This window comes from Trichomycterus rosablanca, chromosome 2 (assembly GCF_030014385.1).
Source record: "Trichomycterus rosablanca isolate fTriRos1 chromosome 2, fTriRos1.hap1, whole genome shotgun sequence".
Lineage (NCBI taxonomy): Eukaryota > Metazoa > Chordata > Actinopteri > Siluriformes > Trichomycteridae > Trichomycterus > Trichomycterus rosablanca.
In genome coordinates, this window is record NC_085989.1 from 59,864,320 (window position 1) to 59,890,539 (window position 26,220).

A 26,220-nucleotide genomic window follows, 5' to 3' on the forward strand; every position below is an offset into this window, starting at 1 on the left:
CAGTCCCAGCAAGTCACTACAAACATCTCTAAGGATCTTCAAGCCTGACTTGTTTCCGGGGCGGTTGTCAATAAGCCAGTAAGATTTTTTAGGAATCTCAAAGCAAACACCACACAGACACAGAGGTAAGGTTTAATAATTTATTAAGGACTAAAAGAATAAAAAAATACTCAGGGCAGGAGCAGCGAGGGACCCAGAAGGCAGGAAGGAAACCAGGGGAGCAGCGAGGGACCCAGAAGGCAGAAAGGAAGCCGGGGGAGCAGCGAGGGTTAATAATAACAAGTTTTATTTACAATTCACAGGAAGTGAAGAAAGTCCAGAAACTCTAATATTGATACATCATCTTCAACAGGAAACTGTGCAACTGATTCCACAATATCAGTAAGAATTTCCATTGATTGCTCTGTTTTTGTAAGAATTATTAATATATTTCAGATAGATTGTTTTGTTGCTGCTACAGATCAGGAACAGGACTGTGTCTCTGTACACAAATTAAGGTCCAAAATCACATGATTTAATGAGTGTGAAGGACCTGCAGTCTCCATCACAGAGCCCTAACCAAATATAAATGTGAATGTTGATGGTGAACCAGGTTTCTCATCCAACATGTCCACAGACACACAAACATTGTGGAAAGCCTTCTCAGAAACGTTTAGGGTGTTACAGCAGCAAAGTGTGTGTTTATATGCCATTTACCACATGATGTATAAACATTTTACTCCTTTCTTTCTTTCTTTCTTTCTTTTCTTTTTTCTGTCTGTGACTAAAAGGATCCAGTAAGAGATCCAGAGATCAGATCTGCTGAGATGAACAAGGAGGAACGGTGGATCGTGCTGCTGGGAAGGACTGGTGTTGGGAAGAGTGCAACAGGAAACACCATTCTGGGAAAAAATGCTTTCAGATCAGAGAGATCTTTAAGCTCAGTAACAAAACAAAGTGAATGTGTAGAAGCTGTGATAGGAGGAAAACATGTACGTGTGGTTGATACACCAGGATTATTTAACACAACACTGCCACAAGATCAGTTAGGGATGGAGTTGTGCAGGAGTGTTTATCTCTCACAATCAGGAGTTCATGCTTTCATTCTGGTTTTCAGGTTTGATACATTCACAGAACAGGAAGAGGAAATAATTAAAAGGTTACAGAAGGTTTTTGGTCAGAAGGTTTTAGATCACACAATTCTTCTGTTTACTCATGGTGAGGGTGGAAGCGAGAAAATAATAGATCAGGAAATAAGCAGAAATGAACATCTCAGAAGAGCTTTAGATCAGTGTGGAAGAAGATTTCACATAATTAACAACTCAGCTCTAAAGAACAAACAGCAGGTCCCTGAACTTCTGCAGAAGATAGACAGGATGGTGGTGCAGAATGGAGGAGGATGCTACACTAATGAGATGTATAGGGTAGCACAGGGCTTAACCTGGGAGAAATTCTGGGAAACAGTTAAGGTTGTTTCTTTTTAGGATTATTGATATTTTTTACTTAGGAGTTGAGCCAGCTAATTGAACTGGCTTTGAGATCATTGTCAAGGTATTTGCATGGACAGGATAGGGAGCATTTGTTGTAGGAACTAGTTGCTGGTGATTGAGGAATCAGAGGTTCTGTTCAGAAGGCAGAACCCTGCAGAACCCTTCTGAAGTAAAGAGTAACTTCAATTAATGAGAGTTTAAAATCACAAGGAGACACAGAGAGATGGTTTAATTATTAAATCATTTCTATACTGCTATAATAGTTTCTATATTAGAATAGAGTAGAATCTTTATTGTGACTATACACAATCTTACCTTTAAGAGGTATGAGCATGTGCAGAGAGAGTGTTCAGACAGCGATAGATAAGAGCATGGTGTTTAGCTCAGATTGTAGCCTGACTGTTCTATTCTACTGCTGTTATCCTGGATTGTGATAAATGGAAGTGTGGGTAATAAATACTCCCATTACCCTGCACTGGTGGACTCCTGTGTGTATGTGTTTCCTTGAGAAGACAGGGCTAGTAACTAAGCGCCATTGTTCTCTCTCCAAGGGGCCTTCCCACTCTAACCAGTCGTTACAACAAGTACAATGATATTTTGTATGGCATCTCTCCAGTAGAGTAGCAGCAATAGAGAAAAATAGTAAAAATCACAAACAAATTATTTACAGTCTTAAAAAACATGAGAATGATTTTAGTTCTAAGATTCTCTAGTTCTAGATTGTGTCTGATTAAATGTTCTGATCTATACGCTTCTATAAGCATCTTGTTTTTTTTATTCTTATTCTCTGTATTTTTACTCAAGAATCTACTTGAGTACTCACAATCTACACAATAATGTCAAACTACATAAAATATTAGAATTATTTACTGTAAAGCTAATGTGTATATGTAGTTTATATGTGCTGTTACTTTATTCATCTTTATTAACTTAGTAAAACCAAATAAATTTAATCTAGAATTAAACTGCATGATCATTTAAATAAAAACAAAGAAAATGATAAAATATTTCTGATCTTAATTTCACTTTTATGTGTAACACAAGATTTACCAAGATAGATGGAGCTTAATTTTCTTCTCAATCCTGTTTAAATAAATAAATAAATATGTAGATTATTGTGTTATGTAGTTTAGATGATTCAATTATTCTTGTTTAAATTGTAATTAAAATCTATATTCAATTAAACAAAACACACATATTATAGAATTGTGTGTTTATTTTACACTGATGCTTGTTTTTGTGGAGTTCATTAGCATGAGGGTTCAGTACATGTGGTGTAAGTGTAAAAGAAGTTTAGAAAACCTAAAAGGGGTTCGTCCCAAAATTACTGATGCTATTTTTCATGGATTACTAATGGATGATATCTAGAACTTTCAACAACAAACAAACAGGAAACACCTTCCAAAAATACACGTAAATCAAGGTAAATGTATTTGTATAGCTCTGTTTATAATAGACATCGTCTCAAAGCAGCTTTACTGCATCCAGGACCAAAATAAACCCCCCAAAAAACTGTTGAGCAGCCGAGGGCAACAGGGTCAGGAAAAACTCCTTAAAAAATTACAAGCAGGAACCCAGAGAGGAAGCAGGAGCCAGCAGGACCTTAATCATCCTCCTTGGGTGGCCTGGAGGATCATTTAAATCTAGCTATGTTTCCATCACCACCTTCTTCTTCACTCACATCTTTTAGCACAGGACCCACTGTGACCTCGATCAGGATAAAACATCAATTTTATTACAGAACTTAATAATTATGATAATTATTTATTATTTCTTCTGTGACTGACGTTGTCATGAAGAGCAAGGTGTAAACGTAGTAGGTTTATTACTAACTTCTGATTTAACTGGATTTATTTTTATTATAAATTACTGATTAATTCTTTATGGTCCCTTAACCAGAAGAAACATTCTTATAATATTATTCTTATAAAATAAATGCTGTATCATCTGTTCAGGTGGAAACTGAGACAGTGATGCATCATTTATTATTATTATTATTATTATTATTATTATTATTATCATCATCATCGTTCTGCCCTCGCTAAGAGTTTGTGTCCCTTTCTTAACTAGACAGACGGACAACTCCCTCCAAAATACAGTTTAGTCAGGTGTCGATTTATTAACGTTCCAACTTGCACTGTGTTTATTGGAATGGAGTAAAACTGAAATGCAGATACAAACAACAGAGACGATGAGAACTCAATACATCACATGCACAGAGCCTTTGACAGGTATTACACAATGTAAACATTAAGTTTAACACGCGCGTAAAATTGCGCTAGCAAGTTAGCATTCGTGCTAAAAACGAATCACTATGGAAACGATAACGGCCGTATGAAGTTACTTTCGTTTTATGAAAACAGTATAACGTTCGCTAAATAATCGCAAACAACAGGCGATATAAAGTTCAGTACTTACAGACGATGCTTCCCTGCCGAACTGCAAGAAATATGAACTTTCATGTGTTTTATAACGCTACTGAAGTTACCCCTTGCACGCTTTTCAGCCGAACATAACAACATTGCTACTCGCGCCAGGTTAAAGTTAATCGCTATGGAAACGGCGTAAACAAAATGCCGCTTAAAGCTGCAAGTGTCCTTTTAAATCGCACAACAAAACTAGAACCATAACAATCATTATTAACTTTCTTCTCTTGTACACTGATGGAAGAGTCTACATCACTGTATACATACTAATACATACTAATGTATATAAAGCTACAAAATGATCTCCATCCATAACCATTTTAACCATTTTATCTAGAACTCAATCATTGATTCTGAGCTCTGTAAGAAACTAAAGTAAACACTGAACCCCTGCATGTGTTCAATATTAAATCAGTAAAAAGATAATATAGCATAATGATAATATAGCATAATGATATTGATAATATAGCATAATGATATGCTATATTGATAATGATAATATAGCATAATGATATTCCATACAGTATCTGAGCAGTGTTTACACAATATAATCATACTATAGGTGTATTAAACAGTCCTGTGTGATAGAGGTGAGGTGTGTGATGGAGTCAGTGCTTGTAAATTTTATAGTGTTCATTTGTATTCCTGGGTAAGGTAAGCTTCTGGTTAAAGTGTATATTTTTGCTGTAACTTGTTCTAGACTATCTTTGTAACTGATTATTAACATTGCTAGAATTGAAGTAGCATTTAACTATTGTTAAAAGCAACTAAGATAGTCTGTTGATGCATTAATCTGTGTTTCGCTGATTGGTTAAAGAGATTTCAGGTGTCTTTTGTTAGAGGCCTAGGTGTGAATTGAGGGGCAGGGCTAAGCTTAGTATAAAATTAAAGCTACGTCTGTAGCGGCTGGTCTTCGCTATCACTAGATTTTAATGTCTGTCTGGATTGTTTAATCTATTTAACTTTCTACTTTCTCCTAATCTAAACTAACTTGGGTAAGTACTTTCAGTCTCTGACATTGTGTAATCTATCAAACTTTTTTCAGCATGTGCTACTCAATCATTCCTGTGCTTATATCTCACAGACCCTGCAGACATCAGAGGTCACATTACAGGAACAGCAATGCCAGCAACCTCATCTACCCCCAACTGTTGCAACAATCTCAAACAGTGGTGGTAGGTGGGGTTTGGAATTGTCAATCAGCCGTCCAAAAAGCTGACTTCATCTCAGCTTTTGCAGTTTCTCACAGCCTTGACTTCCTGGCACTGACTGAGACGTGGATCACCACCGAGAACTCAGCAACACCAGCAGCCTTATCCTCTGCCTACACCTTCTCTCATACACCGAGAGGATCTGGTAGGGGTGGTGGTACAGGTTTGCTCTTGACCAGGAAATGGCAATTCACTACTATGAATCTTTCTCACCTTAACATTTCATCCTTTAAATTCCATGCTATTACTGTTACTTTTCCAATTACTCTTCATATCATGAAGATGATACAGACCACTGATCATTTACAGACCACCTGGCGCACTGGGAGACTTCATAGAAGAGCTGGATGTTCTTCTGAGTTTCTTCCCTTCTCCTCTGACTCTTCTTGGTGACTTTAATCTCCCTACACTTCAGTCCTCATGTCTTCTTCCTCTTCTTTCATCTTTCGACCTCCTCTTTAATCACAGCCCTCCGACACACAAAGGAGGCAATCTTCTGGACCTGGTCTTCAGCCGTCCAGCTTCTGTTCTGGACCTCACTGTCATCCCACTCCACCTCTCTGACCATCACTTTGTGTCCTTCTCTCTCTGTCTCCCAACTCTTCCTACCTCCAACCACACTTTCACCCTTACAACACGCCCCAATCTTCACTCTTTATCTTCCTCCCTGCTGATCTCTAACATCCTAACTTCACTACCGAACCCTGACATGCTTGCTACCCTTCCACTCAACTCTGCTACTAATACTCTACTCTCTTCTCTTTCAACATCCCTCGATCAGCTCTGTCCTCTTACCCTCAAACGAGGTAAACCTTCTCACCCTGCTCCTTGGCTTTCAGATGCATTGCGCAGCAACAGGAGAGAACTAAGGGCAGCTGAGAGAAAGTGGAGGAAATCTAAGCTCAGTGTTGATCTCCACTCCTACCACGATCTGCTGTCCAGGTTCTCATCCGACGTGACTGCTGCAAAAACATCTTTCTACAAAGCCAAGCTTGAACAATCTGCTGCTGACCCACGTAAGCTTCATGCTATCTTTTCCTCTCTTCTGAACCCTCCTCCCCCTCCCCCATCTGTCTCTCTCACTGCTACTGACTTTTCAACATTCTTTCAGGACAAGATTGACAAAATCAATCAATCCTTCTCACCGACTGACCCACTTTCAACTGACCCTCAACCCACCAACACACTCACCAGCTTCACCCCACTCACCATGGATGAGGTTACACAGCTCCTCTCATCCAGCAAGCCCACTACATGCACACTTGACCCTATACCATCCACCATCCTCAAAGACATCTCACCGGACCTAATCCCCTTCATCACACCCATCATCAACAACTCCCTGACATCAGGTGTTGTCCCTACTGCTTTTAAGAAGGCTCAGGTCATTCCCCTTCTTAAGAAACCTACACTAGACACTACAGACATTAACAACTACAGACCTGTCTCACTCCTCTCTTTTCTATCCAAAATTCTTGAACGTGCTGTCTATAACCAACTATCTGCCTTTCTTACTCAGAATGAGCTCCACGATCCGTATCAGTCTGGCTTCAAGGCAGCGCATTCTACGGAAACAGCTCTTGTAGCTGTTACGGAGAAGCTTCATGCAGCCAAAGCAGCCAAACTGTCATCTGTCCTCATTCTTCTTGACCTCTCTGCAGCCTTTGACACTGTGAATCACAGCATTCTCTTGTCCACACTCTCCAACCTTGGGGTAACAGGTTCAGCAGGGCAATGGATGGCCTCCTACCTGGAAGGACGCTCCTACCAAGTGTCATGGAGGGGATCCAAATCTCCCCCATGCACTCTCTCAACCGGTGTTCCTCAGGGCTCTGTACTTGGTCCACTTCTTTTCTCTATCTACACCCGCTCTCTGGGTAAGGTCATAGCCTCCCATGGCTTCTCCTACCACTCCTATGCAGATGACACTCAGCTCGTTCTGTCATTTCCTCATTCAGACACGCAAGTTTCAGCTCGCATCTCAGCATGTCTGCAAGATATCTCACAATGGATGTCGGCTCATCATCTGAAACTCAATCCCAGCAAGACAGAGATGTTGCTCATTCCTGGAGATCAGTCTCCAACCCAGGACCTGGTCATCTCTCTGCATGACTCCCAGATCAGACCATCTGATAAGGTAAGAAGTCTTGGTGTTATCCTTGATAACCAGCTGACCTTCTCTCCTTATATAGCCAACATGACAAGATCGTGCCGGTTCCTCCTGTACAACATCAGGAAGATTCGTCCCTTTCTCTCCAGGGAAGCTACCCAGATTCTGGTGCAATCACTTGTAATCTCACGGTTGGACTACTGCAACTCCCTCTTGGCAGGAGCTCCCATGTCCACTATTAAACCCTTACAGCGCATTCAAAATGCAGCTGCTCGTCTGGTTTTTAACCAACCTAAACACTGCCACATCACCCCACTGCTGCCACAGCATCACCCCACTGCTGCCACAGCATCACCCCACTGCTGCCTCAGCATCACCCCACTGCTGCCTCAGCATCACCCCACTGCTGCCTCAGCATCACCCCACTGCTGCCACATCATCACCCCACTGCTGCCACATCATCACCCCACTGCTGCCACATCATCACCCCACTGCTGCCACATCATCACCCCACTGCTGCCTCATCATCACCCCACTGCTGCCTCATCATCACCCCACTGCTGCCTCATCATCACCCCACTGCTGCCTCATCATCACCCCACTGCTGCGTTCTCTTCACTGGCTTCCTGTTGCTGCACGCATTCAGTTTAAAACACTGACGCTCGCCTACAAAGCCAAAAATGGACCAGCACCAAGCTACCTTCGTGGTCTAGTCAAACCCCGCTCTGTACCACGCAACCTTTGAGCCACTAGTCTTGCTCGACTTGAGCCTCCATCCAGGATTAAAGGAAGACAAGCATCAAGGCTAAAAAAAAAAAAAAAAAAAAAAAAAAAAAAAAAACACCAGGTTTTAGCAGATTTGTGTTTTTTGACTGTTTACCTAAACTTGAGAAATGTTCACTATGGAAGCACTTCTGTAAGTCGCTCTGGATAAGAGCGTCTGCTAAATGCTGAAAATGTAAATGTAGATGTGAACTGCATTACATCAATAAACAGAAAGTCTTGAATATCTTACAGTAAATAAACCAGTGGACTCCTGTATTCATCTAAACATCTCAACAGGCTTTATTTTGTGTTGATGATCCATTATTCAACATGTTCAATATACACTAATCAGTCATAACATTAAAACCACCTTCTGGATTCTACACTCACTGTCCATTTTATCACCTCCACATATAATCCATGATTTACAACCACAAATCAGAAAAAGTCGGGACAGTATATAAAATGCAAATAACAAACACACAGAGTTTCTTACATTAACTGACGTTTATTTGATGTCAGACAGGATGAAGCTGAGATATTTAATCTTTTATCTGCTCAACATCCATTGCAGCATTTCAGGCCTGCAACACATTCCAAAAAAGTTGGAACGTGGGCAATTTAAGGCGAGTAATGAGGTGAAAACACTAAATAATGATGTGATGTTAAACAGGTGATGTGAACAGGTGATTGTAATCATGGTTTGGTACAAAAGCAGCATCCAGGAAAGGCTGAGAGTCTCTGATGAGTAAAGATGATCAGAGGATCCAGTTTGTCCACAAATGTGTGAGAAAATGATTGAAATGTTTAAAAACAATGAACCTCAAAGAAAGTTCGGAAGGGATTTGCATGTTCTCCCTCTACAGTGCAGAATATCATTAAACCATTCAAGGAATTTTAGTGCATAAAGGCCAAGAGTGCAGCTTAATCTGACATTAAATAAAAGTCAAAGTAAATGTAAGGAACTCTGTGGTTTTATTTTATTTGCATTTTCCATCCTGTCCCAACTTTTTTTTTATTTGGGGCTGTATTCATTTATTTCAGTTTAATTTCATCTACCATGTTATCCTGGTCTGAGTTGCGGTAGGTCTAATTCACCCAGAAGCAGGAACACACTCGACAGAGTGCTAGTCCATAACAGTAATTTATTAATTAATTAATTATAAACTAGACAAAAAGTGCCCAGTTCTATTCTTAAAGTGAATCATGCTTATAAGAAATTATTATTAATAATATCTCTGGTTGGACTCTCCATGATGCAAGGAGCAGCACTGTCATCCAATCAGAGCATGGTGTGTGAACAAAGATCTGACTGAGCTCAGGAGACCTGCAGGATCTGCTACTGAAATCAGAGACACAATGAGCCTGGAACCCAGCAGGTCCTGGTTTAAACCTCGGCCCAGCACAACACGCTGATTATCACTAACATTATGACTCCACCATAAAGTTTATCACAATTAAGACCATCATTATGCACTTTACTCCCAGCACATTATGATGGTTTTAATCTTTAGGTATTAAAAAGAAACTTCCTGATATTCCAGATTGCTCTTTCAGTCAACAGCCCACAGGTGGCACCAAACAAACGTGGGTCAACCCTTCTCCAAAATCCAAAACCCTGCCCGTGTCTGCCCACCTTGAACATCTAAGAGAACACTTCAGCCAATACAACAGCACCACTGGAACCAGTTAGCCAGGAGCACCCTCAGCTCCCCACTAGCAAAAGATGCAGAACTTATGAAACTAGTGAACACTTCATCCAAAACTGTTTCAACTCTAGCAAAATGTATTTCTGCATCCAAACTCTACTCACAGATATCAAATGAACAGCTTTTGCTACATTAAATAAGTATTTTAAGTACATATACAACATAAAGTAAAACAATTACAATAGGAATGTTTATTTTATCTGCTGTATATACTGTAAAAACAGAAAACAAACAAATAGGCTTGTGCATCGTCATCATGTCTTCTGTTTGAATCCGACCACAAGATCTCATCAACATCACAAACGATGTCCTCTAGGCCAGACAGCAGAGGGAAGTACCGCCTGGAGTGACATATCCACCCCGACGGGCTCCCTCACTCCACCTCCTTCCACCTCCATGCTAAAAAGAACTCCTCAGCAGGATTAAGGAGAGTATGGAGGCAGGTGAAGCACAACAAATCACTGGTGTTCAGTGAGCCAACTGTGTACCTGAGCATCCCGGTGAAATCTCCTACTGTCCCAGAGAACAACTAACCTGGACTCTCTGGTGATGGAGAATAAGTATGTTGTGCAGCGTGTGGTGGAAGGTGTGGTGGGCAGTGTTGTAGGGACCAACACTGACTGGATGTCACAGAACATGACATTGTCATCTTCTCCAGAAGGGGTTAATCTAGCAGTTCTGCAAACACCTGATGTGATTGTTTTTTCAGCATATAATGAAATGTACCGTGGTATTACATTGGCTTGATGTGTAAAACTAGAAACATGCACTTCCACCATGCACCATAAAGAAAATAAAAATTTTGTAGTTGTTTGGGTTGTAAATTGTTGGTAACTTGTGGTTTAAATAAATACAGAATGTAAGTAAATGATTCCTGCAGTTACACAGTTTAACCGCTAGAGCTGTTAGTACAATTATTTCACTGTAGAGCCAAACATGAAGTTTTACTTTCACTTTTAAATTGTAATACAGTTATACAGTGGATGAAATAAGTATTTGATCCCCCACTGATTTTGAAAGTTTGTAGTCTGACAAATAATTACACAGTCTATGATTTTTATGGTAGCTTCATTTTAACAGTGAGAGATGGAATATCAAAAAGAAAATCTAGAAAATTAAATAATACTTAAATAAAAAATAATTTGCATTTCATTGAGGGAACTAAGTATTTGATCCCCTAAAAACCATGACTAATGTTGGCTCCCACAGACCACTGACACACCCTAATCTCAGTGAAGTCGTTACCTGCATGAGAGACACCTGTCCCAAATTGTCACCTGTGTAAAAGGCCACCTGCCAACATCTCCACCATGGGCAAGTGTCACTCCAACATCTCCACCATGGGCAAGACTAAAGAGCTGTCTAAAGATGTCAGGGACAAAATTGTTGACCTACACAAGGCTGGAATGGGCTACAAAGCCATAAGTAAGAAGCTGGATGAGAAGGTGACAACTGTTGGTGCAATTATTCGAAAGTGGAAGAAGTACAACATTACTGTCAATCGACCTGGCGCTCCATGCAAGATATCACCTCGTGGAGTGTCACTGATCATGAGAAAGGTTAAAAATCAGCCAAGAACTACACGGGAGGAGCTGGTTAATGATCTCAAGGCAGCTGGGACCACAGTCTCCAAAAAAACCATTGGTAATACACTGAGACGTAATGGTTTAAAATCCTGCAGTGCACGCAAGGTTCCTCTGCTCAAGAAGGCTCATGTCCAGGCCCGCCTCAAGTTCGCCAATGAACATATTAATGACTCTGAGAGAGACTGGGAGAAGGTGCTGTGGTCAGATGAGACCAAAATTTAGCTCTTCGGCCTCAACTCAACTCGACGTGTTTGGAGGAAGAAAAATACAGAATATGACCCTAAGAACACCATCCCCACCATCAAGCATGGTGGTGGAAGTATTATGTTTTGGGGGTGTTTTTCTTCTAAGGGCACAGGCCAACTTCACCGCATCGACGGGAAGATGAACGGGGCCATGTATCGCAAAATCCTGGGTGACAACCTTCTTGCCTCCACCAGGGCACTGAAAATGGGTCGTGGATGGGTCTTCCAGCACGACAACGACCCAAAGCATACAGCCAAGGAAACAAAGGAGTGGCTCCATAAGAAGCATATCAAGGTCATGGAATGGCCTAGCGAGTCTCCTGACCTCAATCCCATAGAAAATCTATGGAGAGAGCGGAAGCTTCGCGTTTCCAAATGCACGCCTAAAAACCCTAAGGATTTGGAGATGATCTGCAGAGAGGAGTGGGCCAAAATTACTCCTGAAGTGTGTGCAAACCTTATAAAAAACTACAAGAAATGTTTGACTGCTGTGCTTGCCACCAAGTATTACATGATGTTTTACTAGGGGGTCAAATACTTATTTCCTTCAATGAAATTCAAATTAATTTTTATTTCTCATTTCATGTAATTTTCTCAGTTTTTCTTTTGATATTCTATGTGTCACTGTTAAAATAAAGCTGGCATAAAATAATGAGATGTTTAATTTATTTTCTTGTATTAAAACATTTAAAGTCAGTGGGGGATCAAATACTTATTTCCTCCAGTGTATATACATATATATATATATATATATATATATATATATATATATATATATATATATATATATATATATATATATATATATACAGTGTATCACAAAAGTGAGTACACCCCTCACATTTCTGCAAATATTTTATTATATCTTTTCATGGGACAACACTATAGACATGAAACTTGGATATGAGTTAGAGTAGTCAGTGTACAACTTGTATAGCAGTGTAGATTTACTGTCTTCTGAAAATAACTCAACACACAGCCATTAATGTCTAAATGGCTGGCAACATAAGTGAGTACACCCCACAGTGTCCAAATTGTGCCCAAAGTGTCAATATTTTGTGTGACCACCATTATTATCCAGCACTGCCTTAACCCTCCTGGGCATGGAATTCACCAGAGCTGCACAGGTTGCTACTGGAATCCTCTTCCACTCCTCCATGATGACATCACGGAGCTGGTGGATGTTAGACACCTTGAACTCCTCCACCTTCCACTTGAGGATGCGCCACAGGTGCTCAATTGTGTTTAGTCCATCACCTTTACATTCAGCTTCCTCAGCGAGGCAGTTGTCATCTTGGAGGTTGTGTTTGGGGTCGTTATCCTGTTGGAAAACTGCCATGAGGTCCAGTTTTCGAAGGGAGGGGATCATGCTCTGTTTCAGAACGTCACAGTACATGTTGAAATTCATGTTTCCCTCAATGAACTGCAGCTCCCCAGTGCCAGCAACACTCATGCAGCCCAAGACCATGATGCTACCACCACCATGCTTGACTGTAGGCAAGATACAGTTGTCTTGGTACTTCTCACCAGGGCACCGCCACACATGCTGGACACCATCTGAGCCAAACAAGTTTATCTTGGTCTCGTCAGACCACAGGGCATTCCAGTAATCCATGTTCTTGGACTGCTTGTCTTCAGCAAACTGTTTGCGGGCTTTCTTGTGCGTCAGCTTCCTTCTGGGATGACGACCATGCAGACCGAGTTGATGCAGTGTGCGGCGTATGGTCTGAGCACTGACAGGCTGACCTCCCACGTCTTCAACCTCTGCAGCAATGCTGGCAGCACTCATGTGTCTATTTTTTAAAGCCAACCTCTGGATATGACGCCGAACACGTGGACTCAACTTCTTTGGTCGACCCTGGCGAAGCCTGTTCCGAGTGGAACCTGTCCTGGAAAACCGCTGTATGACCTTGGCCACCATGCTGTAGCTCAGTTTCAGGGTGTTAGCAATCTTCTTATAGCCCAGGCCATCTTTGTGGAGAGCAACAATTCTATTTCTCACATCCTCAGAGAGTTCTTTACCATGAGGTGCCATGTTGAATATCCAGTGGCCAGTATGAGAGAATTGTACCCAAAACACCAAATTTAACAGCCCTGCTCCCCATTTACACCTGGGACCTTGACACATGACACCAGGGAGGGACAACGACACATTTGGGCACAATTTGGACATGTTCACTGTGGGGTGTACTCACTTATGTTGCCAGCTATTTAGACATTAATGGCTGTGTGTTGAGTTATTTTCAGAAGACAGTAAATCTACACTGCTATACAAGTTGTACACTGACTACTCTAAGTTATATCCAAGTTTCATGTCTATAGTGTTGTCCCATGAAAAGATATAATGAAATATTTGCAGAAATGTGAGGGGTGTACTCACTTTTGTGATACACTGTATATATATATACAGTGTATCACAAAAGTGAGTACACCCCTCACATTTCTGCAGATATTTAAGTATATCTTTTCATGGGACAACACTGACAAAATGACACTTTGACACAATGAAAAGTAGTCTGTGTGCAGCTTATATAACAGTGTAAATTTATTCTTCCCTCAAAATAACTCAATATACAGCCATTAATGTCTAAACCACCGGCAACAAAAGTGAGTACACCCCTAAGAGACTACACCCCTAAATGTCCAAATTGAGCACTGCTTGTCATTTTCCCTCCAAAATTTCATGTGATTTGTTAGTGTTACTAGGTCTCAGGTGTTCATAGGGAGCAGGTGTGTTCAATTTAGGAGTACAGCTCTCACACTCTCTCATACTGGTCACTGAAAGTTCCAACATGGCACCTCATGGCAAAGAACTCTCTGAGGATCTTAAAAGACGAATTGTTGCGCTACATGAAGATGGCCAACACCCTGAAACTGAGCTGCAGCACAGTGGCCAAGATCATCCAGCGTTTTAAAAGAGCAGGGTCCACTCAGAACAGACCTCGCGTTGGTCGTCCAAAGAAGCTGAGTGCACGTGCTCAGCGTCACATCCAACTGCTGTCTTTGAAAGATAGGCGCAGGAGTGCTGTCAGCATTGCTGCAGAGATTGAAAAGGCGGGGGGTCAGCCTGTCAGTGCTCAGACCATACGCCGCACACTACATCAAATTGGTCTGCATGGCTGTCACCCCAGAAGGAAGCCTCTTCTGAAGTCTCTACACAAGAAAGCCCGCAAACAGTTTGCTGAAGACATGTCAACAAAGGACATGGATTACTGGAACCATGTCCTATGGTCTGATGAGACCAAGATTAATTTGTTTGGTTCAGATGGTCTCAAGCATGTGTGGCGGCAATCAGGTGAGGAGTACAAAGATAAGTGTGTCATGCCTACAGTCAAGCATGGTGGTGGGAATGCCATGGTCTGGGGCTGCATGAGTGCAGCAGGTGTTGGGGAGTTACATTTCATTGAGGGACACATGAACTCCAATATGTACTGTGAAATACTGAAGCAGAGCATGATCCCCTCCCTCCGGAAACTGGGTCGCAGGGCAGTGTTCCAGCATGATAATGACCCCAAACACACCTCTAAGACGACCACTGCTTTATTGAAGAGGCTGAGGGTAAAGGTGATGGACTGGCCAAGCGTGTCTCCAGACCTAAACCCAATAGAACATCTTTGGGGCATCCTCAAGCGGAAGGTGGAGGAGCGCAAAGTCTCGAATATCCGCCAGCTCCGTGATGTCGTCATGGAGGAGTGGAAAAGCATTCCAGTGGCAACCTGTGAAGCTCTGGTAAACTCCATGCCCAGGAGAGTTAAGGCAGTTCTGGGAAATAATGGTGGCCACACAAAATATTGACACTTCAGGAACTTTCACTAAGGGGTGTACTCACTTTTGTTGCCGGTGGTTTAGACATTAATGGCTGTATATTGAGTTATTTTGAGGGAAGAATAAATTTACAATGTTATTTAAGCTGCACACAGACTACTTTTCATTGTGTCAAAGTGTCATTTTGTCAGTGTTGTCCCATGAAAAGATATACTTAAATATCTGCAGAAATGTGAGGGGTGTACTCACTTTTGTGATACACTGTATATATATATATATATATATACACACATACAGTATATATATATATATATATATATATATATATATATATATATATATATATATATATATATATATATATATATATATATATATATATATATATATATATATATATATATATATATAGTACATAGCTCCTATATATATATATATATATATATCAGTGACACTGACATGGTGGTGGTGCTGCTGGAGTTTTTAAATACCGTGTCCAGTGATAGCTCAGTGGTTAGGGTACTGGACTAGTAAACAGAAGGTTGCCGGTTCAAGCCCCGCCACCACCAAGTTGCCACTGTTGGGTCCCTGAGCAAGGCCCTTAACCCTCAATTGCTCATCGTGTTCCGCTCATTGTGTAAGTCGCTTTGGATAAAAGCGTCTGCTAAATGCTGAAAATGTAAATGTAAATGTGTCCACTCACTGTCCACTCTATTAGACACTCCTACCTAGTTGGTCCACCTTGTAGATGTAAAGTCAGAGATGATCGCTCATCTATTGCTGCTGTTTGAGTCGGCCATCTTATAGACCTTCATCAGTGGTCACAGGACGCTGCACACGGGGCGCTGTTGGCTGGATATTTTTGGTTGGTGGACGATTCTCAGTCCAGCAGTGACAGTGAGGTGTTTAAAAACTCCAGCAGCACTGCTGTGTCTGATCCACTCATACCAGCACAGCACACACCTGCTCTGTGGGGGTCCTGACCATTGAAGAACAGGGTGAAAGCAGGTTAAAAGGTATGTAAAGAAACAGATGGACTACAGTCAGTAATTGTGGAACTACAAAGTGCTTCTATATGGTAAGGTTTTCAGAATGAACTCAAGTTCATTCGCGTGTGAAGGCAATATATAGATTTTTTTTAACTGTCAATAATAGCTGAAATGCCAGTTATATAAAAGAAAGCATATGTGACAGTTGTTTATTCTTTGAATGAGGAATCCCTTTGTTAAACTCGGGCAACAGGCATTTTTTGAATTTTGTACAACTGCATATGTGAGTTTGTGAAGTTGAACTCATTAAATCTTGAGTTTTGCTATTTAAATGTGTGTTTAATGCCTGCATAGTTTTATAAGTAGTAGCTTTATTTTAGTGGTAATAAGTATCCAGTGATTGAGTAGTAGCTGATTCTGGGTGGTTTACTGTGGTACAAAAATGGGACAAAGAATTTATTTAAAAAAAATCCCTTAAACATAAAAAAAATAAATACTTTGATTTAATATCAAGGTTTAATTTGATGAGTTAAAAGGTATCCAGACAATAATTTATTACTTTTCCAATCTACTTGTCATGAGTAGAGATAGACCTAAGTCTTGCTATGTTGTCGAGATGACTACATGCACATCACTAGATGTTCTATGCAAAGACTCTACATAATATATGAACAAGTAAGCTAAGCTAAATGTAAACATTTTTTACATGTGATTTATGTACTATTACTGCATCTTTGGATTTTACATAAATGTAGATTACACCTTTTTGTTTAAAAGTAAGATAATCTGTAGATTAGCTTGAAATAATTACATGCCCTTTAATGGTAATATTATGTGAATTGTAATGCACTCAATGTTGTTGCAAGGTCCCCACTAATCACATTGGCATTTGTGTGTTTTATGCTAATATTATGCAAATGAGGTCCCCATTAGTCATATTTATAGTCCCCATTAAACACTGTCCTGACATGACTTCTTAAATTCTGATGTTTAAACGGGTGTATGAGCTTAGAAAAATCTGTTAAGTGTGACTGATTTTTTTCAGCCCTCTAGAGGCTGTAGAAAGGGTGGTCCCCGCAAGTGACGTTCAGAACCTTGGTCCCCGTCTGACATGAAAACCAGTATGTGTGTGTGTGTGTGTGTGTGTGTGTGTGTGTGTGTGTGTGTGTGTGTGTGTGTGTGTGTATGTGTGTCCGCCCCTCTCTCGTCATGTATAGCAGTAGTTACAGTAGGTGGAGTTCAGGCTGCTTTCAGAAGGAGAAACAGAAAGCTCAACTTGAGGAATAGAATTGAAACACGTTTCCTAGTTTGTGTTTGTTTTTTTAATATCATTCTCTTTAAGCTGCATGACTGTTGCTGTGCTAACAAACTGAAGCTAAGTGCTAACAGCATAACAACCAAACAAACAGCAGGTCAGTGCTAACATACACAACTTTATTTTAACTCTATTAATCACTAAAGTGTTAAGAGATGTTAAAACTTAAACAGCAGCATGAAGTTACATTCCTGAGTCTATAAACTCTGTTTTACTGTTTTAGTGCTGAGTGAAAACGTTCTGATTCATTATTGTACTTTAGGTTCATGTAGAACAACAAACTAATAAATTCTGTTAAAATTAAACAGTTTATTAAATTATATCCATTTTTATAATTAAAAAGTCATTTGACAGTAGAGCACATGTGTGTCTTCATTCATCAAGAGGAGACATTTAAGTGGTGAAATTTGTCTCCAAAATTATATAATAATAATAATATATATTACTGTGTGTGTGTAAAGTTATAAGTGTGTAACTGGTTTTCTGTGGTACTAACAGGATCCAGTAAAAGATCCAGATCTGATCTCTGGATCTTTTACTGGATCCTGTTAGTACCACAGAAAACCAGTTACACACTTATAACTTTACACACACACAGTAATATATATTATTATTATTATATAATTTTGGAGACAAATTTCACCACTTAAATGTCTCCTCTTGATGAATGAAGACACACATGTGCTCTACTGTCAAATGACTTTTTACATGGTTACATATAATTCTCTACAATTGTAACCAGTCAATTACTTTTGTTTCTTAATTTTGTTTTTCTATCACATTCTGTTATAAATCATGTTCTACTGTTTATATACGTACATTTACTGGGTTCTGTTTTTTTTAGTCTGGTTCTGTTTAATGAGATAAATGTGTGTTTAATGAGGTAAATATTAATTTCTATTAAACTGACTTCACAGTTCTGAACTTTGATCATCTTCTGAGGGTTTCATAGTAAAAAAAAGTGAAATGTATTGTGTGATGTGACATTTTCTTGCATAAAGTGTAGAACAAACTCACCCAGCTCTCTGTTAAAACCAACCAGTTCTTAGCACGGCTTCAGGATTAGAAAACCACAATGCAACAGTGCATACCTGACCTGTACACGGGACACACCCAGCTTTTTGTTAACTCCCACATTTCAAACAAACTTCACTATATAAAAGATGAACATAATTAATAGAAGTCATAAATAGCTCGGGGTGTTCTGGGAAAATAACCTAACAAACAACACATGACTGAACTTGGCAGAGCTTTGTCCTGCTGTAAAAAAAAAACCCCAGCAAGGTGTAACTGAAAAACGTGTTAAAACATGAAGTTAAAGAATTAAAGAATTGTTCCGACACACAGGAGAAAATCTGAGAGGTTTGGGTTAAAATGATTGTAAGAGATACATCTACCATAACAAAAGTCTCAGTCGTTTATGAGCAAGGGTAGTTGATGGACAGCGACGGTGGCCCATCACGATTGTGCGTGACGCGACCGGGTAGATCTGGCCGTACAGCGAACTGGTGAGCAGTACACTGGGAAGTTGCTAGTTGGTGACTCAAACAGTGGAGACGGAGCTTCAGAATCGGTGTGGAAGCGACACGGAGCCACGAGTGACGAATCGTCGAGACGCACCGGCAGATGAGCGTGGAAGAGCTGCACCGGGGGCTGCTGTTGAGTTGCATTCCACCCAGACCTCGGAATACTTACACTGGTGCTGGGGCTGGTGGTTACCACTCCCGGGCAGGGTGTGAGTACTACGTTCTTATTACATAAAGGTGGGTGGAAATGCCCAATTATTGAACTCACAGAATAGCAGCGAAGACGTATAACTGCAGGTCCGTGTATTGGCCAGAGTACTGCGGTCCGTTCTCTTTGTCTTCCTCCTAGTTGGCGTTGCTGTGAAGCACGTGGAGGAGGATCAGTGCTCGAGAGAGACCCTGAACCACGTCGTGTTATTGTACTGCTTCGTGGGGACACAGACCAAACTGTGCTGAGAGAAATCCGCTTCACGATTTTCCTTCTTACGGAACAGTTAAGAGTCGTTGGGATCAGATTTTTAGGCTTCTCCCTGGACTAGATAATTAAGTACAACCTAGAACCCACTGAGATTATTTTACTTGTTTTTGTTTGTTTTCCATTTTGCTCAGTTGTGTTAAGTATTTAGAGTAGTCGTATTTCGTACTTATACTTCTTTCACTATTTATTGTTGACTGGGCGCGGGTTACGTTAACCATCAGTACAACTGTTTTATTTATAGGTCGTGTTTTATGGGCTTGATTTCATCTGATTGTTGTGAAGGGGTTTTGTTTTGTGTTTTTCTTGTGTGACGGGAGTTGTATGGGAGTTACCCTAGCCTGTAAGTTGTGAGTGAAGTTATTCTAGCATTTTAACATATTAAGTACTTTGAGAGGAGTAATTTATATTGCTCCCTTATGTGAACTTTTTATGGTCAATAAAACTTATTTTAATTTAGTAAATTGTGGTGATCTACCTTGATTACTAACACCCCAGATGGAAAAGAACCTGTGGCTTTAAAACATTTTGTGTTTGCTTAGACTTAAATTAAAAACTTTCCCTACAAATATTAAAAATTAAGTTCCTAGAGTTCGTTAAACCCTTAGGTGGCGTTGTTGGCAACATTAAAGTAAGAATCGATATAGTTCAAATATGGATAATTTATTATCATTGGTCTATTTCAGAGCTACAGATTACATTTACTAACATTTACTACATTTATTACATTTATTTATTAAAGTCTAGCAGAGGTTCAGGTGAAGTTTTATTCCGTCAAATGTTTGTAGATCTTACAAACCACCGACTGCCTGCTAACGTTTATTCTGTCAAAAAAAAAGAGAAAGATATAAACAAGCCGTAGCCTAGTGGCTAACTTTTACATTTAAGCTTAGGGTACTGGACTAGTAACCAGAAGGTCACTGGTTCAAGCCTCACCACTGCCAGGTTGCTGCAGTTGGGCCCTTGAGCAAGGCCCTCTACCCTCAGTTGCTCAGACTGTATACAGTAACTGTAATGTCAGTCGCTTTGAATAAAGGTGTCTGCTAAATGCAGAAAATGTAAATAAATAGAGGACCATCTTTTTTTAACCAAGATGCACTGTTGGAGTATTCCCAGAATGCTGCTGTCTGAATTAATGTGGGATTCATTTGTGGGGTTTGATTTAGTGTAATTAGTTTAATGATTGGTGTTTTTTTCCTCCTCATTTAGATGTGTCAGTGTTTTTGATATCCTTGTTTGTTTGTTTATTAGGATTTTTAACGTCATGTTTTACACTTTCAGTTACATTCATGTCAGGAAACGGTGGTCCATCTTCACACAAGATTCATCAGTTCACAAGGTCATATCGAACACAGTGATGGACTATTTAGTGTCTCCAATGGACTCCTTGGACTCAAGGCTATGACGCATTTCCGTTTTCAAATAGTGCGGCTCGATCGTTTCCGGTTGTATTGTTTACATTAATCAGCATGCGCAAAACCTTTGTGAGATTAAAATGAGTGTCCGGTGTAAAGTTTTGAAATCGGAACAATTCCAGAAACAGCTCAATAAATATTCAGAGCACTGTTGTGTTCCTCTTTGCTCGGCATCAGCGAAGTTTAATGGAAGTTTAAGTTTTCATAGCTTCCCAGCTCAGAATGACCTCAGGAGGCAGTGGCTAATAAACATCCGTCGGGACCACTTTACTATTTCACCTCATATAGCAGACATTTCTTACCAGACCCCTCGGTTGAACCAAAAATTCCAGATAATCGGAGAAGTTTGACGAATGGTGCAGTACTATTGCTTTTTGAATGGAACAGCTACAGCACTCAGGCTCCACGGCTAATTAATTTCCCTTTCCCATACAATAAACATTAGCCAGTTATTTACAGTGGCCTGTTGTCAAACTATCAAAACAAAGCACTAGTTAAGGCATGGGTTAAATAAAGCAGTAGTTATCAACTCCAGTCCTAGCGAGCCCCTGCCCTCTGTAGTTTATACTGTTGTATTTCTCAACACTTTAAATTTAGCTCCTGATTTCATTAAGCAAACAGCATCAAGGTGGTGGTCTTTCAGAGGCAGAAGTGGGGTTGATAGAACATCAGGATGCAGCGTGGTGTGTCGTGATGGTAAAACAGGCTGCTGATATGACAGAACACTGCCCTCCTGCACCATACCAAATGCACACTGCACAGCTGGCTTGTTGAGTTCCATGCCCATGGTGGTCACCAGCGGCTTGTCTTCAAGGCTGAATTTTTCATAAGCCTCTGCCACTCTAAACATGCATAGGATCCGGTAAAGGGCCCACCATGCCCCTGTAGAGTCCACTCCTACAAATGTAAGTACAGACAATACCCCAAACTATAAGCATTCAGGTTAATAATAAATTAAAGTTAATTATAACTATTTATACATTTCAGGTGTGGTAGAGCAGGTAAATTGTACAACTGCAGGTCTAATGAGCAGATTTGTAAAGTAATGAATCACCTTACCTAACTCCGCCTTGAGACTTTTGATTTGGCACAGGTTCCTTAAATTGTGCATTAAAAAGTGCATTAAATTAGAATGCTTATCAAGTGTGATTATTATAAACTTACAATTGTCCGAGGTTGGTGCCAGCGCTGTTCAGTTTCAGTACAGCTGTGCACAGGAGGAACTACTGGCACACTGAGCTGAGAGAAATGTGCAGTCTGAAAAAGCAAAGCCACTATGTGGTTGCATATGGCAGTGCCTGCAACACATGAACAGCACGAAGGTGTCAGCACAACAGGAGATGAATCACATAGCCCGGTCTGTAAGGGGGTAAGCAAAATGAGTAATGACTTAATTCAGGGGTTCCTATACCAGTCCTGGGGATCCCATATCACTTTTTTATTGTTTTGCCCTATCTAGAACCTGATTGAACTACTTCTGGTAACTCACATAGCTCAACACACATGATCCACTTCACTAGTGGCTTGATAAAAAGTTAGTTTGATAAATAGTTGGAGCTAGATCAGGTATATTGAATACTTGGTACGTTGAATCATGGAATATTTAAAACTGTGTGGAGCGGTCAGGAACAGGACTGAGAAACATAAAGCCATAGAGCAGCCTTTCTTAACCGGGGTGCCGTCTGGCTTCGTCAGGGGTGCCGCCAAAAATATTCTGATAGTGATGAGTCGTTCACGAACGATCCGATTCTATTAAACGGCTCTTTAAAATGAACAAAAGGAACCGAGTCGCGCCTCTGGAAGCCGCTGTATATGTATATCTTTTTATTTCTGCGCAGTTCATATCGACTGTAATCCAACCATCCAGCTTCCATCAGTAGAGGGAATTAATCATAATAAGAGCTGTTTATTGTCCAAATTCAAACCCGAAAACTGAGAGCAGAGAGCGAGCGAGCGAGCGACACACACACACACACACACACACGCACACAAACTCAAAAGAAGATTTATTGGCATGACAAATATGCAAATTCGTTTTGCCAAAGCAAGTTACAGAGAAATAATTCAAATAACAATAAGAAAGAACAAATTTATACAAAACAGTTACATGTGCAAAAATATAAATTAGAATAAAATATAAAATACTTTTTCAGTTCCGATACCGATCCGATACATATACTTTGCATATCGGCCGATACCCGATACTGATACCATTGTTGAATTAATAAACCGTACACTTTATCATGTGGGAAAGACTTAAGGCATCAGGATCGACTTAAACATTACTAAGTTTGCAAAACAAAATATAATTAACACAGATATAAATGTACTGAACTGCTATTTATTTGTCAATAAAATAATAAACAGGCATCTTAATATGTCAGTGTTATTTTCACTAAACGAGTGAGCATCCGATGCTGCCTTGGTGACCAAAGCAATCCCAGCATTCATTGCGGGTCGTGTGTGCTTTTCTTACAGAAAAATAAACATGGCTGACGGGGCGGAGAAACGAATGGAGTTTTTATCAAACGTAAATAAAATATTACTGATTTTTAACTTGTATAAACTTGTACCGAGTGTTTTTATTTGCAAGTTCGAGCTTGTCAGGAAATGTAACGGTTATCGGTACATGAAGGGAAATGTTATATTGACGTTAGCGTGCTGTGCTACCTCAGTTCATTGGTTTTAATGGCAAGATGCTAAATGTTAACCCGATGGAATCGCTGTGTAAGTAGTGCGTTCGAATAACCTGACTTATGAGTTGATGACTTATTAGAATCCTCTCTACTGAGGCAGCCGCTTATGTAGACAGTAAGGCAGCGAGGCAGCTCACTAGGTTTTCGAACACACCCAAAATGTAGCTGCTGACAATGAGAAAAACAGCAGTAGCTTAAATAACTTTTTCAAATAAACGTATCAGTAAATATTTAGTGCAAACAGTAATTCAAAATAAAATCTAGCAGCTAAACCTGAGTAATAAACATGTTGCCATCGAACTTAATATCGGATCGGTGCATCCCTAATTTACATTAATGAGGTAGTAATAATGATCAGTTTACACACACACACACACAGAGAGAGAGAGAGAGAGAGAGAGAGAGAGAGAGAGATTAGTGTAACTGATTAGTATTACTACCTCATTACTGTAAATATTATAATATTGTTATTATTTTGCACTTTTTTTATTAATATATTTTTTTTGCACATGTAACTGTTTTAGTAAGTAAGGAAGTAATTTATTTATAAAGCACAGTTACATCCAAAGTGCTGTTTTGTACAAATTTGTTCTTTCTTACTGTTATTTTTATTATTTCTCTGTAACTTGCTTTGGCAATACGAATGTCCTTATTTTTAATGCCAGTAAAGCTTCTTTTGAGTTTGAGTTGAGAGAGCCGTAACCGAGCTACAGAGAGAACATGCAGAAAAGAAGCAGTGCTCTTAGTATACTGACAAATAATTATAATAAATAAACTATAAACTTGTTTAATTATGTTAAATCTGATTCATTCATGGTGTGAACTGAGCTTTTCGAGCGTAACTTACATCAAGAACAAGTACAGGGAGCGACCGAGGGTTCTGGACCAGGAGCTCCGAGTCTGCCTCTCATCCATCCCTGCCAGAATAGGGTGATTGTGTGCATCATCCCAGGCTCAGGTTTCCCATTAAAATTAAGTCACGTTTACCCCTCCATCCCAAAATGACACCTTATGGTGTGTGTGCGTGTGTGTTAGCAGTCTGAGGGATGCAGAGTGTACGTTTTTTTAATACATTTTACACTGGGGTGACTTGAGATTTTGCATACTTTTAAAGGGTGCCGTGACTGAAAAAAGGTTGAGAAACACTGCCAAAGAGTGTCAAACTCAGCTCCTAGATGCCAACTGCTCTATATTATTCCAATTTTAAGAACAAGACAGTTATATAAGAAGTGTCCTACACTTCCTCCCTACTCGTAAACTGTGCACTGACTCGTTCTTCTTCATGGATCTGTAGCACATGGCTCTCACACTGACCTCCCCTGACAGCCTGTCCCTATTCGACACAATAAAAATAACATACAAATTAACTGTACAGTTAGTACATTACATAGCTAGATACCTCGTCGTTAGTAAACAAATTAGCAACGTTTTCATGCTGGTAAGCTGTGTTATCAATATTGACTATTACAGCAAAACAGGATGAAAAAATACATAAAACGTAATAATTTTAATGGAAAACATGCCTAGAAGTAAATATCATGAACAACAGCCAAGTTGCAGTTTCAGCATAAGACTTTCACTTGTCAACAGGACAAACTAACCCCTAGCTTCTTTCCGTACATCGTGTGCTAACCTAAAATATAAGTTAAGCATTTCCTTACCTTCGTAGTTGTGTATGTATGATGAGGCATACAATTTAAAGCCCTTCTCCAGCTTGCTAGAGGGGGCTTTACTGGTCTCCTTACATATCCGATGAGTGTCGTTAACGTTCATTTTTGGAAGCTCTTGCAAACACAGACTGAAAAATACAGCCATTGCGAATGTAGTGGAAAACCGGAAACTCCAAACCGGAAACGCCAGAGCAGCACTAAAGAAAATGCGGAAGTAGTTGTGCAAAGAGCCCATTACATCTTCCTCCTCTAGATAGATAGATAGATTCAACTTTATTGTCATTGCTCAGTACAGGTACAAGGCAACGAAATGTAGTTAGCATCTACCAGAAGTGCAAATAGTAGCATTGTGCAAAAAAACTGAGAATATCAGTAACATATACCTATTATTAATATGAATATAGAGTTATAACTATAGCTAATTACATATATGGAATTATATCTATGTACATATTACTATATACATAATATCAATAATAACAATAAGCATATTAGTAAAAATGAATGTGTATTATAATAATAACAGTAACAATAATAAAGATTAGTTAGGTATATATTAGTAATAACAGTACTGGGATAAAGGATGTGTAAATAGTACTATACTGTAACTATAACTATAGCTAAAACTGTAACTATATAGGACGGTGAAAATATAACTATAACTATACATATGACAGTTGTGTAAAGTGCAGGTGCAATGATAAATAATTACAACAGTCCAGTGTGCAGTCCGGGGTGATGGTAAAGTGCAGGTGCAACTTGTGCAATGATAAATGTGCAATGATAAATAACACAACAGTCCAGTGTGTAATCAGAAGGTGCAATGATAAATAATAAATAATAGGTCC

The 26,220-nt window shown here is 39.8% G+C and overlaps 2 protein-coding genes across 2 annotated transcripts in view; one reads left to right on the plus strand and one right to left on the minus strand.

Annotated features, from left to right (window-relative positions):
* The window catches only part of LOC134303002 (NACHT, LRR and PYD domains-containing protein 3-like), a 220,874-nt gene that overhangs the window by 172,294 nt on the left and 22,360 nt on the right, over nucleotides 1–26,220 (minus strand). The gene's annotated exons all lie outside the window — the stretch shown is intronic.
* On the plus strand, nucleotides 302–2,146 carry LOC134336044 (GTPase IMAP family member 9-like). Its single transcript, XM_063018718.1, has 2 exons — nucleotides 302–381; nucleotides 771–2,146. The coding sequence occupies exon 2, from the start codon at nucleotides 807–809 to the stop codon at nucleotides 1,461–1,463; it is 657 nt and encodes a 218-aa protein (XP_062874788.1). The 5' UTR covers nucleotides 302–381; nucleotides 771–806; the 3' UTR covers nucleotides 1,464–2,146.

What these genes read in the sequence shown, in the direction of transcription:
- LOC134336044 (XM_063018718.1), top strand. Translation starts at nt 807, where the DNA reads ATGAACAAGGAGGAACGGTGGATCGTGCTGCTGGGAAGGACTGGTGTT.